This window comes from Dama dama, chromosome 20 (assembly GCF_033118175.1).
Source record: "Dama dama isolate Ldn47 chromosome 20, ASM3311817v1, whole genome shotgun sequence".
NCBI lineage: Eukaryota > Metazoa > Chordata > Mammalia > Artiodactyla > Cervidae > Dama > Dama dama.
This window is the reverse complement of record NC_083700.1, coordinates 108,240,660-108,258,610: the sequence shown is the minus strand read 5'-3', so window position 1 is coordinate 108,258,610 and position 17,951 is coordinate 108,240,660. Positions and strand designations below refer to the sequence as shown.

General features: G+C 43.8%; 1 protein-coding gene across 1 annotated transcript in view; it reads right to left on the bottom strand.

The window, feature by feature from the left end:
- The window catches only part of CSMD2 (CUB and Sushi multiple domains 2), a 676,035-nt gene that overhangs the window by 596,858 nt on the left and 61,226 nt on the right, over positions 1 to 17,951 (bottom strand). The window contains 1 exon segment of the mRNA XM_061120111.1: positions 12,647 to 12,863. Within this exon segment, the coding sequence (XP_060976094.1) occupies positions 12,647 to 12,863 (217 nt within the window).

Genomic DNA, 17,951 nt, shown 5'->3' with positions numbered 1-17,951 from the left:
TGATCCCTGGGTCGGGAAGATCCCTTGGAGAAGGGAATGACAACCCACTCCAATATTCTTGCTGGAGAATCTCAGGGACAAAGGAGCCTAGTGGGCTATAGTTCAAGGAGTTGTACAGAGTTGGAGATGACTGAGCGACTAACACACCCTTCACTTATATTCCCTTATTATTTAGACAGAGATTCCTGAGAAATCTGTATGCAGCTCAAGAAGCTACAGTTAGAACCAGAGACGGAACAATGGACTGGTTCCAAATTGGGAAAGGAGTATGTCAAGGCTGTATATTGTTACCCTGCTTATTTAACTTATATACAGAGTAGAAAATGTGAAATGCTGGACTAGATGAAGCACAAGCTGGAATCAAGATTGCTGGGAGAAATATCAATAACCTCAGATATGCAGATGACACTACTTTTATGGCAGAAAGAGAAGAGGAACTAAAGAGCCTCTTGATGAAAGTGAAAGAGGAGAGTGAAAAAGCTGGCCTAAAACTCAGTATTCAAAAAACTAAGATCATGGCAACTGATCCCATCACTTCATGGAAAATAGATGGGGAAACAGTGGAAACAGTGATAGCCTTTACTTTCTTGGGTTCCAAAATTCCTGCAGATGGTGACTGCAGCCATGAAATTAAAAGACACTTGATCCTTGGAAGAAAAGCTATGACGAAACTAGATAGCATTTTAAAAAGCAGAGACATTACTTTATCAACAAAGGTCCGTCTTGTCAAAGCTATGCTTTTTCCAGTAGTCATGTATAGATGTGAGAATTGGACCATAAAGAAAGCTGAGCGCTAAAGAACTGATGCTTTTGAACTGTGGTGTTGGAGAAGACTCTTGAGAGTCCCTTGGACTGCAAAGAGATCAACCCTGAATATTCATTGGAAGGCCTGATGCTGAAGCTGAAGCTACAACACTTTGGCCACCTGATACAAAGAGCTGACTTATTGGAAAAGACCCTGATGCTGGGCAAGACTAAAGGCGGGAGGAGAAGGGGGCGACAGAAGATGAGATGGTTGGATAGCATCACTGACTCAATGGATGTAAGTTTGAGCAAACTCCAGGAGATGGTGAAGGCCATGGAAGCCTGGCTTGCTGCAGCCCATGCAGTTGTAAAGAGTCAGACATCGCTGAGCAACCGAATGACAGCAACAAGGAGCAGGGAGCCTGGGCAGGGGGCTGCAGTGAGAATCAAGGTGAAAGGTGACGGTAGACTGGATCGCTGTGGCGGCGGTGGAGGGAGTCGGGAGGGACGGGCTTTGGAGAGGACTAACATTGACCTGATGCTTACTATGTGTCCAGCATCTTCTGCACACTTTATGCCTGTAGGGGAGTTGAATCTTCACAACTTCCTTAAGGGTAGGCACTACTCTAATCCCAACTTTGTTGATATAGAAACTGAGACTCAGAGAGAAGTGACTCCCTCAGCATCTCACCACCATTAAAGAGGCAGAACTGGGACTCAAACCCAGGCAGGCCGGCTCCAAGGCCCCTTTCTTAACCACCACACCACACATGCATGCTCAGCTGGGGCTACAGGCAATAGGAGAGAGAGGACTATAAGCAGAACCACATTTGGTGCCAAGAAGACTCCACCAAAAGTCAAGAGCACAAATAAAGTTGCTTAAAAATACTGTATTTTATCAGTCAATGACCTAATTTTTAGGCACAAAGGCCAGACCACCAGGAGCTTCATTGCCCTGAAAGCAAGTATCAATTCTGGAAAGCTAATGGACACTGCTATCTAGAATCCTCACCTACCTCTAGGTTCTAAAATAAATCCTGAAATGCCAAGACTCAGAATTTGCAATGGCCAAGGAAGCACTAGCTACAGTGACAGATAAACCCTGGACTCTGGGAGGTTCAAGTGTGTACACAAGTTTATGTCTCACTTATGTAAAATCCAGTCAATCAGCAGTCAAGGGAGGGGGTGGGTCCTACTGCATAAGACCCACCAGGCATCCAGGCTTCCTACATCTGTTTCCAGGGAAAGAGACAGAGCAGACTACAAGGGAGCTTCTCTGGGCCACGCCAGGGACGGGTACCATTACTTCATCCACTTTCTACTGATCACTAAGGTGCCCAGCTCCACCTCGATGCAAAGGAGGCTGAGAAATATTGACCCAGTCTGGCAGCTGTTTCCCACAGACAGCACTGCCCAGTGGAAGATAAGCAAGAATGATGGCAGACAGTTAGCCTTCTCTGCCACCCTGCTTAACAGGCCACTGGAAAATAAACCCTTATGCCAAAGACAAATGGTGAAATTACTGAAAAAGCCAAGAGCAGTACCTGAATACAGCAGCAATAATCCAAGAAGATCAGGAGTATTTTATAGCCCTTCCACATACATCTCCAATATCACTCAATCACACAAGTTCAGCGCTGGAAGAAGCTTTGGCGTTCTCTGGACTTAAGTCCTCAATTTATAAGTCAGGAAAATGCAGCTGGTCCTGAGAAGGGATGGGACTTGGTGAAGGTCACAAGCACACCAGTGGCTGTGCTGGGTCAGACCCCATGTCTCCTCATCCCAGTTCTCACTAACAGTGGCTCTCTGTTCACTAAGAGACTAAGAATTGGTTTTCTTTTATGTTTACTTTAAGTGAATGAGGAGCTCAGTGCTTGGGAGATGCTTACTTGAGTACCATTTCTGCTGACCAATGGAGTAAATGCTAAAATTACCAAACCTGCCTCTCCCTGAGGACAACATCCCAGGGTTACCAGGGAGCCTTGTACCTTGATTTCTGCTGTCCCAAAGGTTCAGGGAATGAGCTGAGGATACAGAAGGGGATACACTCCTATCTCAGCAACACCCCTATTGGCCACCAGTTGCAAGAGACAGGCAAAGGAGGGTCAAAGGGAAACCAGCTCCATTCTGGGGTAAACTCACATCTTTGACAACACCTGGTGACACTGTGGGCGGGACTGATCATGGGGAGGGATGCAGGCAGCACAGCTTTTTGGTCCAAGACTCGGGCTGCATGGGGCCTTGCGTTCTGGCTGCTCCTAAATAGCAGACTTGGCGAATGAGCAAGGCAAGGCTTTGCCACAAGAATTCACTTTGACCTTGAACCACAGGGCCCTACTGTGAAGGGAGAGATTGCTCAGGACCCCGACACTGCTGCCCACCTGGCTTTGTATATCACCAGCGCCAACACCTCCCCCACCACGTCTGCCCAAACCCACCCTCTGGCATCAGGTGATAGAGCACACGGCTGCCCACGGGTCACCGCAGACCCTGCTCACTCCCTTCCGCAGCCCCCTCAGCCTTGATGTGGTTGTACAGACCTGTGTGACTGTGTGCTTTAAAAAGAATTTTCTTTTTATTGAAGTGTAATTGCTTTACAAGGCTGTGTTAGCAAAGTGAATCAGCTATATGTATACATAGATCCCCTCTTTTCTGGATTCCCTTCCTATCTAGGTCACCACAGAGCACTGAGTTAGTTCCCTGAGCTATACAGTAGGTTCTCATTAGGTATCTATTTTATGCAAAGTATCACTGTAGATAATATGAGCTTTTGAATACATCTCCCCCAAGGCACATAGCCTCTTTGAGACTCGGCTTCCTTCAAATGGAAAAAATGGATAAGAAAAAAATGGAAAAATGGATAAAAACGGAAGTGATAATTCTTACCTGGGGGAAAATTATGAAAACTGAATAAGCGGTGGGACTTCAAGCACTTGGCACACAACAAGTAAATGTTCCAACCACTCTGATCCTCCTCTTTGTCCACCTAAGTCATCAGAGCTCATCGTCCAGGGAGATAAACAGAATGCTTCCCCCAATGTTTTACAGTGTTTCTTGGGCCAGTATTGCTCCCTAGCTGTCTGGGCCCATAAGAGGGGCCAGCGGTATCACCAGGGGCCTTAGCAGGTCCCCCAAAGCTGGCCTGGGGAAAGGTCATGTACCAAACCAACTGTGGTGACCCAGAAAGACAGGCGGCTGCCCTGTTCCAGGCAGCCCCGTCTGGTAGCATTCGTAGGCCTTGGCCTCTGCACACTTCAGCTGACTCCATATTAATCAGAGATAACTTCTTTGATTAAATGTGAGGCTCCTACCAACAGGTTTGCCTCTGGATGGCAAATTTGCCCGCATTTAGGATGAATCAGACATATTTACTTTTCAGATGTTAGGGGTCTGATAAAATCCATAATGCCTTTGGCCTCAAGCCCTCTTCCTATTAATTATTAAATCCTTGTGTGTTTCGAGGGTAATTGAATCCATGTTTCTAATTAGTTTACACTTAATTCATCAGAACAATTTTTAAGGGGCTGATGGATGTCCCAATAAGCCTCATGGGCAGTTTAATGAATCTTTATTTAAAAAGAAATTGGACACACACCAACCTGCTAACAGCAGTGACCTCCAGGGAGCAGGGTTGGGACAGGGCCTGGGAAAGGAGGCACTCGTGTTTTTTCATTCTATACACTGCAGTACAGCTTGACTTCTTCTTTTTTTTAAGTACTGAGTTCCTATTACTTTTACTATTTTAAAGAAACTGCTTGAAAAAGGAAAACAGAATGAATTTTTTAAAGGGAAGTGGAGTGAATGCAAATGAGCCCCAAGCAGTCAGATGGCATTTGGACATGGAAAAGGAAGCCTGGCTTCTGGTTCTAGGAGACTTGTGGTCCCTTCCTCCACTAGCCACTCACATTTACTTAACCTCTGCAAAGAGATTGAATACTACTCAACTCATGGGGGTGTTGTTGAATTATTACATATGATGTGTAATGACTGTTTAGGACCTTTAGGTGTGTCCTCACTTCCATCCTGTGAGCTCCCCAGCATGCATACAGGGCTCCTGGGGATCCGGGCTGGCCACACCCCAACCTCCCCACAACACTCCACCCCTAGTGAATTCTCTGCATCTTGCCTTTCTCTTGATTTTGCCTTGACTTGAGCACATGTCATTCTCTTGACTTCAAACAGTCTCCCCACTCCTCCTTCGATGCCTTATTAGGGGATCCCTATCTCCAAAGGCCATTCATTCATTCACTCCATAAATATTTGTTGAGTGCCTCCTATGGGTCAGGCCCTGGAGATGCAGGGGAGAATAAGACAAACAGTCTCTCTAGCCAAGGAGCCTACAATCTTGTGAGGGAAATGGGCAGAAATCTAAGACGCACACAGCACGCACATGTAAAGCCATGAAGGACAGACACACAGTAATCTGAGGGATATCACAATAGGGTTGGATCAGATTGAGAAGTAGGGGTGTCACAGAGGATTCCCCAGGTGAGAAAGTGACAAATGAGTTGAGATACGAAAAATGAGTGAGCATTAACTCAGCAAAGGGGTAGAAGCAGGGCTGGCATCCCAGGCCCACAGATCAGGGCCTACAAGCATCTCCCCACGACTACGTACATCAGGTTCCCCAGCCATAGCCTTCTGGACTGCCTTCGCCTGTTTATTTATCTGTTTCCTCGAAGAGACTGTAAGTTGCTTGAAAGTAGAGGCTGTCTTGTTAACTGTTGTATCTCTGACACGTGGTGTTCCTGGTAGGCATTCAATAAATGTTGAAGAAATGACAAGTGAATGAACGTGTCTAGCATGGTTGTTGGCACACAAGAGGTGCGCGGTGTCATCACTTCTTCTTTCTCCTTTCCAGTATCCTTTCTCTGCTTTAATCTTAAACAGGAATGCTCACTCATCCCCATGGGTCCTCCCAGCCACCTCCTGACCACAAGAACACATTCTCAAGGCATTCTGGGGAGAGGATCCTCCAAGGACAACTGTATTGGTCCATAGGCACACTTTTTAAGATATCCAGTAGGCAGGTCCTTTAGGGGGCCTCTGCTGCAATACACAGTCATAAGAAGACAGTAAATCTGGCAAATTTGTGGACTTTTTACAACTTCCAAACAGGTGTCTAATGCTGGTTGAGTGAAATTTGCAGCAAGTCCCAAACGACTAAAACTGCATTCTACCTTAGGCGGATGACAGAATGTGTATTGCCAGCAACGGGGGGGAACCAGTTGCTGTGTTTCCCATAACCTGAGCCCAAATGTCTAAATTAAGGGATGCTTAGCTGTGCTTAACCGGTGCAGTCATCACCGGTGCCCTATAAACCCTCCAATACACAGTGATGTAGTTTATTAGCAGCAGCTCCATAGATTACATTTGCTCATGTTCCATTAGAAAACTTCATTCCACATTAAACTGCAATGCAATAGGATGTCTGCCAGTACAGAAGGGCCATCTAATTGTGCAAAAGCAGAGATGTGGGGATTGTTTCAGTAATTCATCCAGGCAGGGCTGACACTGCGTCATCTAGGCGGCTCTTGGTTCTTTTCTTGCTAATTTCTAAACTCCTACAGGCTCCTCAGACTTCAGGACCAGTTCCTACTCCCATTTCCCACCCTGATCCATTATGAGAAGAATCTGATCAGCTTCTATTGTAAATTTAATTTCAAGCAGCCAGACGCTGCCTTCTGGCACCCTGGGATGCTGCTTGTGAATAGCTCCAGATGAAATGTGAGATGCTTTCAAGAAGATGGTTGTGAACTCCTGGTGGAGAAAGGGAGTTGTTGGGAGATGAATGACATCTGCATATAGAACAAGCTGTGTGCGGTGTGCCTATTGGCACCTCTTCATTACCGATGCTAGGAGCAGCTGTCAGTGCATAGAATCACTTTAGAGTTCCCCATTTTGCACAGGAGGAAACTGAGGCCCAGACGGGTTGACTTACTTGCCCAAAATCACTGACACAGAAAGAGGATTCGCACCCACGTATGTCTGATGTTAAAAGTCTTAACTCCTCCTTAAATGCCTACCTTGGGATTTCTCAGCCTCAACACCACTGGTATTTGTGGCTGCCTTGTACATGGTAGCCCTTAACAGTATCTCTGGCCTTGACCCACCAGATGGCCCCTCTCCAGCTGTAACAACCAGAGATGTCTCCAGGCACTGCCAAATGTTCCCTTGGGGTCCAAATCACCTTCAGTTGAAAATCACTGTTCTACCTCGTGTCTTACACATTTATTGGGTTTGCGTGTGTGTGTTTGCTTAGTTGTATTTTCTAATTTTTTTCTACCAACATACAAGTATTTCTTTCATTTACATCTCATCACAATTTAAAGCAGTTTCCACACATTATTTAATGAAATCCTTATCAACCAACCTACGAAGTAGATACCGATACACTCACTTCACGGATGAGAATACTGAGGATAAGAGTCAAAGTGACCTGTCTATGCCAAGCAGCTAGCAAGGAGCTGGAATTCACTTTTTCATGCGCAAGATACATATTTTACTGCATGGCTTGGCCACAGCCAAATGTGGTAGAAGGCTTGATTCCCAGCCTCCAGGAACTTGACTCTAACCAGGAAGGAAGTTTGCTGCTCACAACACAACGCATGAGCTAGCAGCTAGAGAAAGACGAGTATAAAGAGGATTCAGAATTGGGGTGGGAAGGTGACTTCAGCCTTTTGCTGGAATGCATCCATAAACAGAGTGAAAAGGATTGAGAGAAAGTAAGGGAAGAAAAGAGAAATGCATTAAAATGCACAAAGGGCAGAATTACGAAACTTACGCCTATCAAACCTGAGACAGAAAACCCCAAGCAATGCAGAGAGAACCGTGCTGCAGGCTTCTTGCCAGTCCCCCAGGCCCACTGCCGGGCCACCGTGGGATCAGCAATGCCACCCACAACGAGTGACTTCCCTTGAGCCCAGTCTCTCCTTCAATGTCCGTCCTCCACATCTGCAGCCCTCCCCCTCCCCGTGTAAACAGTCTAATGGGTGAGCCACAGAGGAATTGTCAAGACAGGCACCAAAGTGCTCTAGCACAGTCTCAGTTCCTAAGAGCAGAAGGCCAGAGAAGGGTGCAAATAATGTGTATGGGCACTACCAATCTACAGCAGGTGATTCACAACAACGCCCCTGTGAAGCAGGTCAGTGTCACCACCACTTTGTAGGTGAGGCTCAGAGAAGCCAAACCTGGCACCAGTCATGGCACAAATAAATGTAGAGGCCAGCTGGGTATAAATCTGGGCCTGTCACCACTGAACCCTCTGTCTCCCAGGAAAACACAGTGAGAGAGGTGACCTAACTGCTCTGCTAGACGAATGAAGACAAACAATGCACAAAAAATCCTCGCTTCTCCCAGGATGCCACGAGAACACATTTTCCTGGAGACTGGCTTTCGCATTAGGCTGATCTGGCTTGCTTTCTGCGTCCGAGCCAGACGCTGCAGAGATATCCTCTACCCCTTCCTTTTTCATACTCCCACTATACAACCCCTACAAACCCACCCTTAACTCTGAGGACCACACTTTCCCGTAGCATCATACAAACCCATGCCTTCTTTTCTATTCATTATTCTAGCTCAGGTTACCATTGTCTCTTGCCCGACCTGGATGTCACCAGTCTGGCTGCCAAACCAATGCATTTTCCACACTGCAGCCAGACCATGCCAAAACCCTCCATGTAAAGACCTTCATTTGAAGGGCATCTACCAAATACCTACAGCCAATATCACACTTAATAGGTGAAAGGTAGACTATTTTAAGATCAAGAACAAGGTAGGGATGTCCACCCTCACCACTTCTATTCAATATTGTATTGAATATTGGATGTGTTCAACATTCTATCTAATGCAATTAAGCATAAATAAATAAATAGCATCCAGATTGAAAAGGAAGAACTAAAACTGTTTTTATCCACAATTATTAAAAAAAAAGCTATCAGCAAGGTCATGGGATACAAGATCAATATACAAACATCAATTGTATTTCTATATATTAACAATGAATCATCCAAAAATAAAATAATTCTATTCACAATAGCAAATCAAAAAGAATAAAAATCTTAAGAGATTTCCAGTTCAAGATGGAGAGCCAAGACAATATGTTAAACTGTCCTCCAGTCTGACCTCCTAAGTTGTCAAGGAAATAGTCCAAGGTATATGAAAAGAAAGACTATATACCTCCACGTGGAAGCTAGGAAAAAGAGACAGACACCTACATGCTGCAAACTCTAAGGAATTTCTACAAGATGTAGTGCTGGTGAGACCTGACTAAGAAAGAGGCTCACGAGCTCACTAGACAAGATGGTGACAGAGAAACACAGCTTAAAATGTGTTCTCAAGAAGTACCTTTAACCATCAGTGGAACGAAAATCAGAGACAAGGCAAAGCAAACTTGTGCTTAAAGATGGAGAAACGGAAAAGATAGTAAGGAAGCTTAAAAACAGAAGTGTTAGATATTATACAAGAACAAATAAAACAGTTATTAACAAAAAGTGTGAGTAAGTTAAACTTTTCTGTTAAAGAATAAAAATTCTTATGAAAGATTTAAAAACAAAAATCTAAGAGATACATAAAACAATGATATAGAAATACTAAAATAGAGGAATTGGCAGATGGTTGATAAATGCAAACCTAAAATAAAACAAAAGTGGCAATACTTGTATCACAGTAGAATTTAAGGCAAAAAGAGGGGGACAAATATAACTTTTATATTGGGAGAATTATAATTGACTCTGAATATCTGCTACTTGAAAATACTGACATGCTAAAGAGTATACATCAAAATATATAACCTTAGAAATAAATAATCAAAATAAAAACTTAGAAATAAAAGGAGAAATTGATAAAAAAAAAAACAGTGAAAATGTTAAGAGAATCAGTTGCACTTAGGCAATAAATAAGAAATCAGAAAAATTAAGCAATATTAATAACATGAATTTCTTCAGCCTTCCACCATAGAATACCATAGAATACATGTTCCTTTCAAATACTCAGAATGTTTACCAAAAATGATCTTATACTGAGAGAAAAAAGTCAAAAATTCTCTAAAATAGAAACCATAATCTGAACATAAAGAAGTATAATTTGATAATAACTTAAGTATAAAAATATTACTTGGAAATTTTGATGGAAAAAGAAACCCTAGAGTCAAGGAAGGAACAAAACTGCAATTAGAGGCTATTTCTAAAGTAACAACTATCCATCAAAATTTATAGGATATGGTCAAAGTTGTGCTTAGGGAAAAATGTCTCTTAATGTTTTTAATATCAGACAAGAAGTAACAGAACTAATTCAACGCATGAAAACAACAAAAGAGGAACACCAGCCTAAGGTAAGTGGGAGAGAAAGATGAAGAAAGATAAAAGCAGAAATCAATAAGTTGGGCAATAGGAAAGGAATAAAATTGATAGCCCTAGAGTTGGAACTTTAAAAAGACCAATAAAATAGGCAAACATCTGGCATGGCTAATTGAGTAAAAAAAGAAGAAAATGCAAATGTACAAACCAGATGCAAGAATGGGGGTATGATCCCATATAGTGTGGAGGGAGAAAAGTTGTCTGCTGCTGCTGCTGCTGCTAAGTCACTTCAGTCGTGTCTGACTCTATGCGACCCCGTAGACGGCAGCCCACCAGGCTCCCCCGTCCCTGGGATTCTCCAGGCAAGAACACTGGAGTGGGTTGCCATTTCCTTCTCCAATGCATGAAAGTGAAAAGGGAAAGTGAAGTCACTCAGTCGTGTCTGACTCTTAGCAACCCCATGGACTGCAGCCTACCAGGCTCCTCTGTCCATGGGATTTTCCAGGCAAGAGTACTGGAGTGGGGTGCCATAGCCTTCTCCGGAAAAGTTGTCTAGGAAAACCATATACAGTGATAGTGTGGAGGGAGAAAAGTTGTCTAGGAAAACTATATGCAGTGAAAATGAACCAAAGCAAGCACAGGAGGATGACAACAGGGATGAGGAGCCAGGGCAGGGATGACCTTGTGAAGGTACCAACCCCAGGAGCCTCCTCCTCAATCATGCTGGTTGGTCAGAGAGGGCTGCGCCCTGGCTGGAAACACATCCAGGTCCCTGCCAGGACCGCCCCTAGGTCTTGGAAACCCCCACCCTTCCCTGCCAGAGTCATCCCCACCTCTGGGGGTCTTCTACACTTCATTCACAGAGCCAGAGAACCCAAATGCCAGAAAATAGAGCTTTGATCACCCACGAGTGCATCCTGTTTTAAGAGTAAAGAAAGCTGGAAGAACTTCAGGATGCTGAATCTGCCTCCAGCCATTTGTATACCAACCAACCACTCCATTGGCCTGATCTGATTTTCTTCTTTTTTTATTTTTTAATATTTATTTGTTTTTATTTATTTGTTTGGCTGCACTGGGTCTTAGTTGCAGCATGCAGGATCTTCAGTTGTGGCATGTGGGATCTTAGTCCCCAACCAGGGATCAAACCCAGATCTCCTGCACTGGGAGTGCAGAGTCTTAGCCACTGAACTGCCAGGGAAGTTCCCGATCTGACCATCTTTCAAACCTTCCCTGAGAGTCTATGTGGGTGCCCCACCAATGGGATCACCTGAGCTCAGCATCCAATAGTCCAGGCTCCCGGTTTTCAGCTCTGTCCAGTCCCAGTCTCCTAATTCTATATCTCCAGCCCAGCCTGATGTCCTTGAACTGTAAACTCACACATTCAAGTCCAGGCCTACCTACCCTTTGCCCCCGACTCCTGCGATCAGCAGGTAACCTCCACAAAGACAGTGGCTTTGTTTTGCCCACGGCTGTGTCGCCAGCACTAGGGCCAGTGTCTGGAACATAGTAGGTGCTCATGAAATATTTGTGGAATGAATGAGTGGAGAGGACTCCAGTCTCTTCACCCAAGTTCAATGAACACCTACTGTGTGCTAACCCTGGAATGTCAAGGGCGGATGGACAAGCCTGGTCTCGTCAGGAAGGACACTGAGTCAGGGGAGCCCCAGAGGCCTGCCCCTGTGGCAAGCCTGGTGGCCTCACCTCTGCACTGCCCTGAGAGGGCTGGGAGTGAGCAAGAGGGCTGGCACTGTCCTGGGGATGCTGTCTGTGACTCTTCTCCAAGAGCATCTTAAACAAAGTCTTGAGGTTAGGGACTTGGCAGGGAACCTCGCATCCTTGCACTTCCAATTAGCATCCTGACCTCCCCAGGGCTTGGCTGGCATGCCACTGATTCTCTGTCTCCCTGGGAGCCCAATGTCCTTTGGGCAGAACCAGGAGGAGTCTTGTGAGGGAGCACGGCAGGCCACCAGGTCAACAAAACCTGGAAAGCTGTGACTGTGGGGCCTCAACCTTTGTCCCACCAAAGTCTGTTCTTTCTGCAGAGGTGGTACTCTCCCTCCCTGTCTTCATCCTTGATGTGAACTCTCCCCTCGGGAACCAGTTCAGGAGTACCAGAAAGCAGTATCGTCCTCACCATAGTTTTCTCTTCCATCACCTGTGATGGGGTCTAAAAAAGTGGGAACTTCTTAAATTCTCCATTCTATACCCAGAGTCAAAGTCACACAAATCCAAGGCCATTTCCAACAAAGTATTGATGGTTTTCCAACACAGGATGCAAGACACAGTCGCTACTAGCCTTCAACTCATAACTGCTGGGTCCAAGGGATGTATGTCTTGCATATGCATGCAAAATCAGTTTCAACAGAAAGACTTGAATTGCTCTCTATGTTTTCTATCTAGTCTTCCCAAATGCCCTACTCATCCATCTGCCTATTGGGAACCTCAAAGTGGAAGAAAGGAATTGGGGACTATAAAGAAAGAGAAATTGAGGGCAGGCCTCATAAGAACAGAGGTCTTTGTTGACTACCGTTCACCCTGCCTGGTTCTTCCCCCCAGTCAGCTTGGCTCAGGCCCAGCTGCTGGCCATGGGCAGGAGGGGGTGGTACCTGGTTCGCAGGTTCTCTGGCTGGGGTGGCCCATCAAACACCGACAGGACGTCGAAGTCCTCCTCCAGGGCAAAGGACTGGAACACAAGCTGGATCCGGTGCTGGTCCTCTGCAGTGATGGTCCATGTGCAGTTGGCGTAATTGGGGTAGCCATACGGGAACCCCGGGCTCTCAACGGTGCCATTGGGACCCTGCAGTTGGAAGGTGCAGTTCTGGCCTGGGAGAGAGAAAGGGAGCCGTTCAGTATGGCCAGGAGAACTCTGAGACTCTGCCAGAGGGATGGGCGCAACGTGTTAGATGATCATGAAACCCCCTTTCCAGGTTCTCCCTCTGGACCAGCACATGCTCACCGCGGTGCGGGGAGGGGGGGGGGGGAGTGGGGTGACTGACCCCGAGTGCAAGCTAGCTTGCACTGTGCCCTGTCCAGCTGATAAAATGAGCATCGCTGGACTCAAGCCCCAGAACGGTTCTGTGAGACAGGAAACAAGGCTCAGAGAGTCTGAACTAAAAGCCAGCAGACCAGACAGAACTTCCCCTTTACAACACTAAATGCCAGAAAGATGATTTCAAATGTTCTCCATTCTCCATGGTCCCTTGACCCTCCAGTCCCTCCGCTCAGCTCCCACCCTCTCTTCCCATCTCCACAGAAAATAAAAGCCATCAGTGGGGACCCCGTTGTCTTCCCGATTCCACCCCACCCATCCAGCCCACCCCACGTGGTCTTTCTGCCTCCTGCAGATGAACCAGCCCTCCTTCCATCTAAAGACATTCTCCCAGTGCCCTTTGCATCCTATCCCTCCCTAATCTTCACGAACCTTATGCACGTTTCTCTCTCAAGTATATTACATGTGCTCAGTTGTCTCCTCTCCACCGGAACTTCCCTGTTTCAAATGTGCTCAAGAATCTACGACTAAGAAAGCAACTCCCCATGCCACTCCTCTTCTCCCTCCAGCCTTGTCTCTCTCTTCTCCTTCACAGCCTAATTTTTAGAAAACACAGTCTATTCTTTCTGTCTCCATTTTCTTCCTATCTTCTGATCCTATTGATGCACCCGAACAGATCCACTAAGGTCATCAATGGGTCCAGCGGATACTCTTTAGTCCTCATTTCAACAGACCTCTCTCTCAGCTGCCTCTAACACTGTTGCTCACCCCTCCCTTCTGGAAATGCCCCTCTCAGAGCAAAGCATCTCAGACTACACTGAGCATGAGGGATGGGGAACTCATCTACCTGGAGCCCTGGTGATGCAATGATGCTTTGAACAGTGTGGTCTCCAGCTTCCGCCCACATCACTCACTTGCCATCCTCGCCCCCACTGAGCTTTCTCCGGCTCCTTTCCAGGGTCCGTGTTGGGGTCTCTCCCCCTTTCTGTCTTATTCTAGAGGATTTTCCCACTTGTGCACTAATGACTCACAGCTTCACACTCCATTTCAGACTGCCCTCTGAGCTCCAGACCTGACATCTTTGGGAGATGCAGGTTCGCGATGTCCTCCACCCACCCTTTCCTGACACTTTCCTCTTCCTCACAGCCCCATGGACAACCTATCACCGTGTCTCTATCTCCATTTCCCTTGAGCCCACAGCATCTCTCTCCTACACCGCCATAATAACCACCTCCTATCTGGTCAACCACATGTACCCTGGTTCAACATTTACACTACAGCCGGGGACATCTTTTCGAAAGAGAAATCAAATCAGGTCACCTCCCCTTCCCCTCACCAACATCAAACCTCCCATAGCTCATCACTGTTCTTCAGTAAGGAAAAATTACTTGTAGACCTATGCGGGTCTCTGCATGGTTTGACCCTTAATGACCTCTTAGCCTTGTATCCACTAGCTTTCCAGCCAAAAGAACTTGAATAGATATTTCTCCAAAGAAGATATGTATACAGAAGGCCAACAGGGACTTGAAAAGATGCTCAACATCACTAGTCATTAAGGAAATGCAAATTGAAACCACAATGAGGTATCACTTCATACCTGTTAGAATGACCATCATCAAAAAGATAAAAGATGACAAATACTGGCAGAGACATAGAAAAAAGAAAACCTGTGTGCACTGTTGGTGGGAATGTAAATTGGTACAGCCACTACAGAAAACAGTATGAAGGATCCTCAAAAAATTAAGATTGGAACTACCACATGATGCAGCAATTCCACTTCTGGGAATACATCCAAATGTATCAAAAGCACTAACTCGAGAAGATATCTGCACCTCCATGTTCATAGAAGCATTATTTACAATAAAAAAGACACGGAAACAACCTAAATGCCCATCGATGAAAGAATGGATAAATTATTTGTGAGATATACACAGAGGAATATTCAGTTCAGTTCAGTTCAGTCCAGTCGCTCAGTCATGTCCGACTCTTTGCCCCCATGAGTATGCAGCACTCCAGGCCTCCCTGTCCATCACCAGCTCCCGGAGTTTACCCAAACTCATGTCCACTGAGTCAGTGATGCCATCCAACCATCTCATCCTCTGTAGAGGAATATTACTCAGTTGTTAAAATAAGGAAATGCTAACATTTGCAACAACATGAATGGGCCTTGAAGGCATTATGCTAAATGAAATAAGTCAGAAAGAAAAAGATAAATACTGTATGCTATTACTTATATGTGGAATCTAAACAAACAAACAAACCCCTCCAAAAAGCAAATTCATAGAAAAACAGATTAGACTTGTGGTTATCAGAGGCATGGGGTGGGGAAGGGAAATTGTAGGAAGGTGGTCAAAAAGTACAAACTTCTGCTTATAAAATAAATACCTGCAAGGGATGTGATGTACAACAGGATGACTATGCTAACACTGCTGTAAGATAGACAGGTAAATTGTTAAAAGAGTAGATCCTAAGAGTTCTCGTCACAAAGAGAACAGCTTTTTATTTCCCCTTCCTTGTTTTCTCCTTTTGCTCTTGTTCTGTATGAGAAAATGGACATTAGCTGAACTTATGTGGTAATCATTTCACAACATACATCAATCAAATCATCATGCCACATGCCTTAAATGTACATGGTGGTATGTGTCAATTATACTCTCAACACATCTGGCAGAAAACAAACGCCCCACCCTTCTCAGTCCTTTGCACTGACCACACTCTCACTGCTCAGCCACAGGACCTTTGCATATGCTGTCCTCTCTTCCTAGAATACTCTTCCTGTCCTCCCTGGCCTATTTTCTTTCAGCTCCCAGTCAAGGGTCTTTCCTTGACTAGTTCAAACCCTTTATGATATGCTTTCCTGACACCACCTCCTCTCCTTGGTAGCACTTATCATAGAAGCAAAAGCCCATGCTCCCATGTGACACATTCATAAGTATCCATCTTCTTGCCAGGTTATAAGCTTCAAAAGACAGACCTTACTTGAGTTTTCCCATATTTGAATCCATACCCCAAGCTCAGTGCCAGACACATGTTAAGTTCTCAATAATTTAATATGGTGCTTGTATTTAGTGAGTGTTTGGTTAGACACTTTTCTGAGAATTTTACACATACTAACTTGTTTAATCCTCACAACAGCCCTAGAAGGTAGATACTGTACATATCATCTCCATTTTACAGATGAAGAACTAAAGCAAAGAGAAATGAAAGAAGGGAGCCCAAGTCACCCCATTACTCAGAGATGGGATTTAAATGTCAGCAGTCCACTCCAGGTCCACTGTCTCAAATACTGAGTTGATGAAAAAGTTCATTTGGATTTTTCTATAACATGAAAAACCCAAACAAACTTTTTGGCCAATCCAATATAATGCTGATAAATTAACTCAACGCTAATTTTTTTTAAAGCCCACTTTAGGGATTAACTAACAAAGGGCAGTTAATCTCTAAAATGACTTTAATATTGAAAAATCTCTTTTAATACAAAAGAGGGATAACACAAAGTATCCCATTTTAAAGGGGGAAAAAAGCTAAAGTCTTCTGAATAAATGCTAAATGAACATTTAATAAAATTAGACATGTAACCCTGATTAAAGTAAGCATTTAGAAGTAGGAGAAAGGCTACTTCCTTAGCATTACAGAGCATCCATTTTAAAATAATAACCTACATCCTACTTACAGTGAAACATCTGATTAAGATCAGGAATGAGATAAAAATGCTACTATCACCTCCGAGATTTCATGCCTTATTAGAAGAGCTAATCCATATGAGGCAAGAAAAAGAAATGAAAAAAGAGCAAGCAAAAATATGGCTTGCAGATGATGTATTACTATACCCAGAAAACCCAGGCGAATCAATTAGAAAGCTATTAGAACTAATAAAAAATTTCAATAAAGTAGCCAAACACAAAATAAGTAAACAAAATCAATGACATTTCCATATGTCAGTGACAGATAAAAAATAAAGAAACAAGGTCTTATTTATGATAACTACAAAATGCATATAGTGAATGGAAATAAACTTAAATGGGCAGTCTCTGTACGAAAATAACTTTTAGAGAAGGATAAAAAAAATTTGAATAATTGGAGAGACATATGTAATCTCGAGTGGAAGACTAACTTCCGAAAGGTTAATTTGGAATATTAACCTTTTGAAAAGTTATTGAAAAGTTAATTTATAAGCTTAATGCAATTCTGATCAAAAGCCCAATGACCTGCTTTAAATTTAGTAAAAAAGATACCTAAGTTTAACTGGAAGAAATAGACAGTCACAGACAATGGATATTTTTTGAAAAGGTGTAAAAAAGTAGTATTCTCATTCTACAAGATACTAAACAGAATCACCAAATGATGCTTATGAAAATAGCATGAAGGTGGCCCAAGAGTGGACAGGCAGAACATGAAACGGCATTATAGGAATAGCCTTAAATAGACACAGAAATTAAAATATGTATAAGACAGCATTAAAAATCAATGAGAAAAGAAAACCATTTTACAAGGTCAACTAATTAAATGTTTGAGAAAAGAATTAAGTTATCTCAATTCATACCATATAGCAAACTAAGTTTTTTTTAAAAAAAATATAAAAAACTAATTAGAAGGAAATGTGCACAAATAATTATCTGACTGATTTTTCTGAATGTAAGAGCTGTGGAAGATACTACAAGATTGATAGTTTATACAAAAAGTATGTGTAGGTCAAAAATAGAAACAAAAGCAAAAGCCACAGAAAAAGACAGAAAAGTAATATATTTAATACAGAAAGAACTATTACTAACAAGCAGAAAAACAACAAGCACTATAGTTGAAAAGTTGGATAGGGTCTTAAATAAGTTAGTTCGCAAGGAAGACATAAGCGGCCCAGAAACCAGAAAAATATTCAGCTCCAATAATAATGAAATAAAGCTCCTAACTCCGCAACTTTCCCT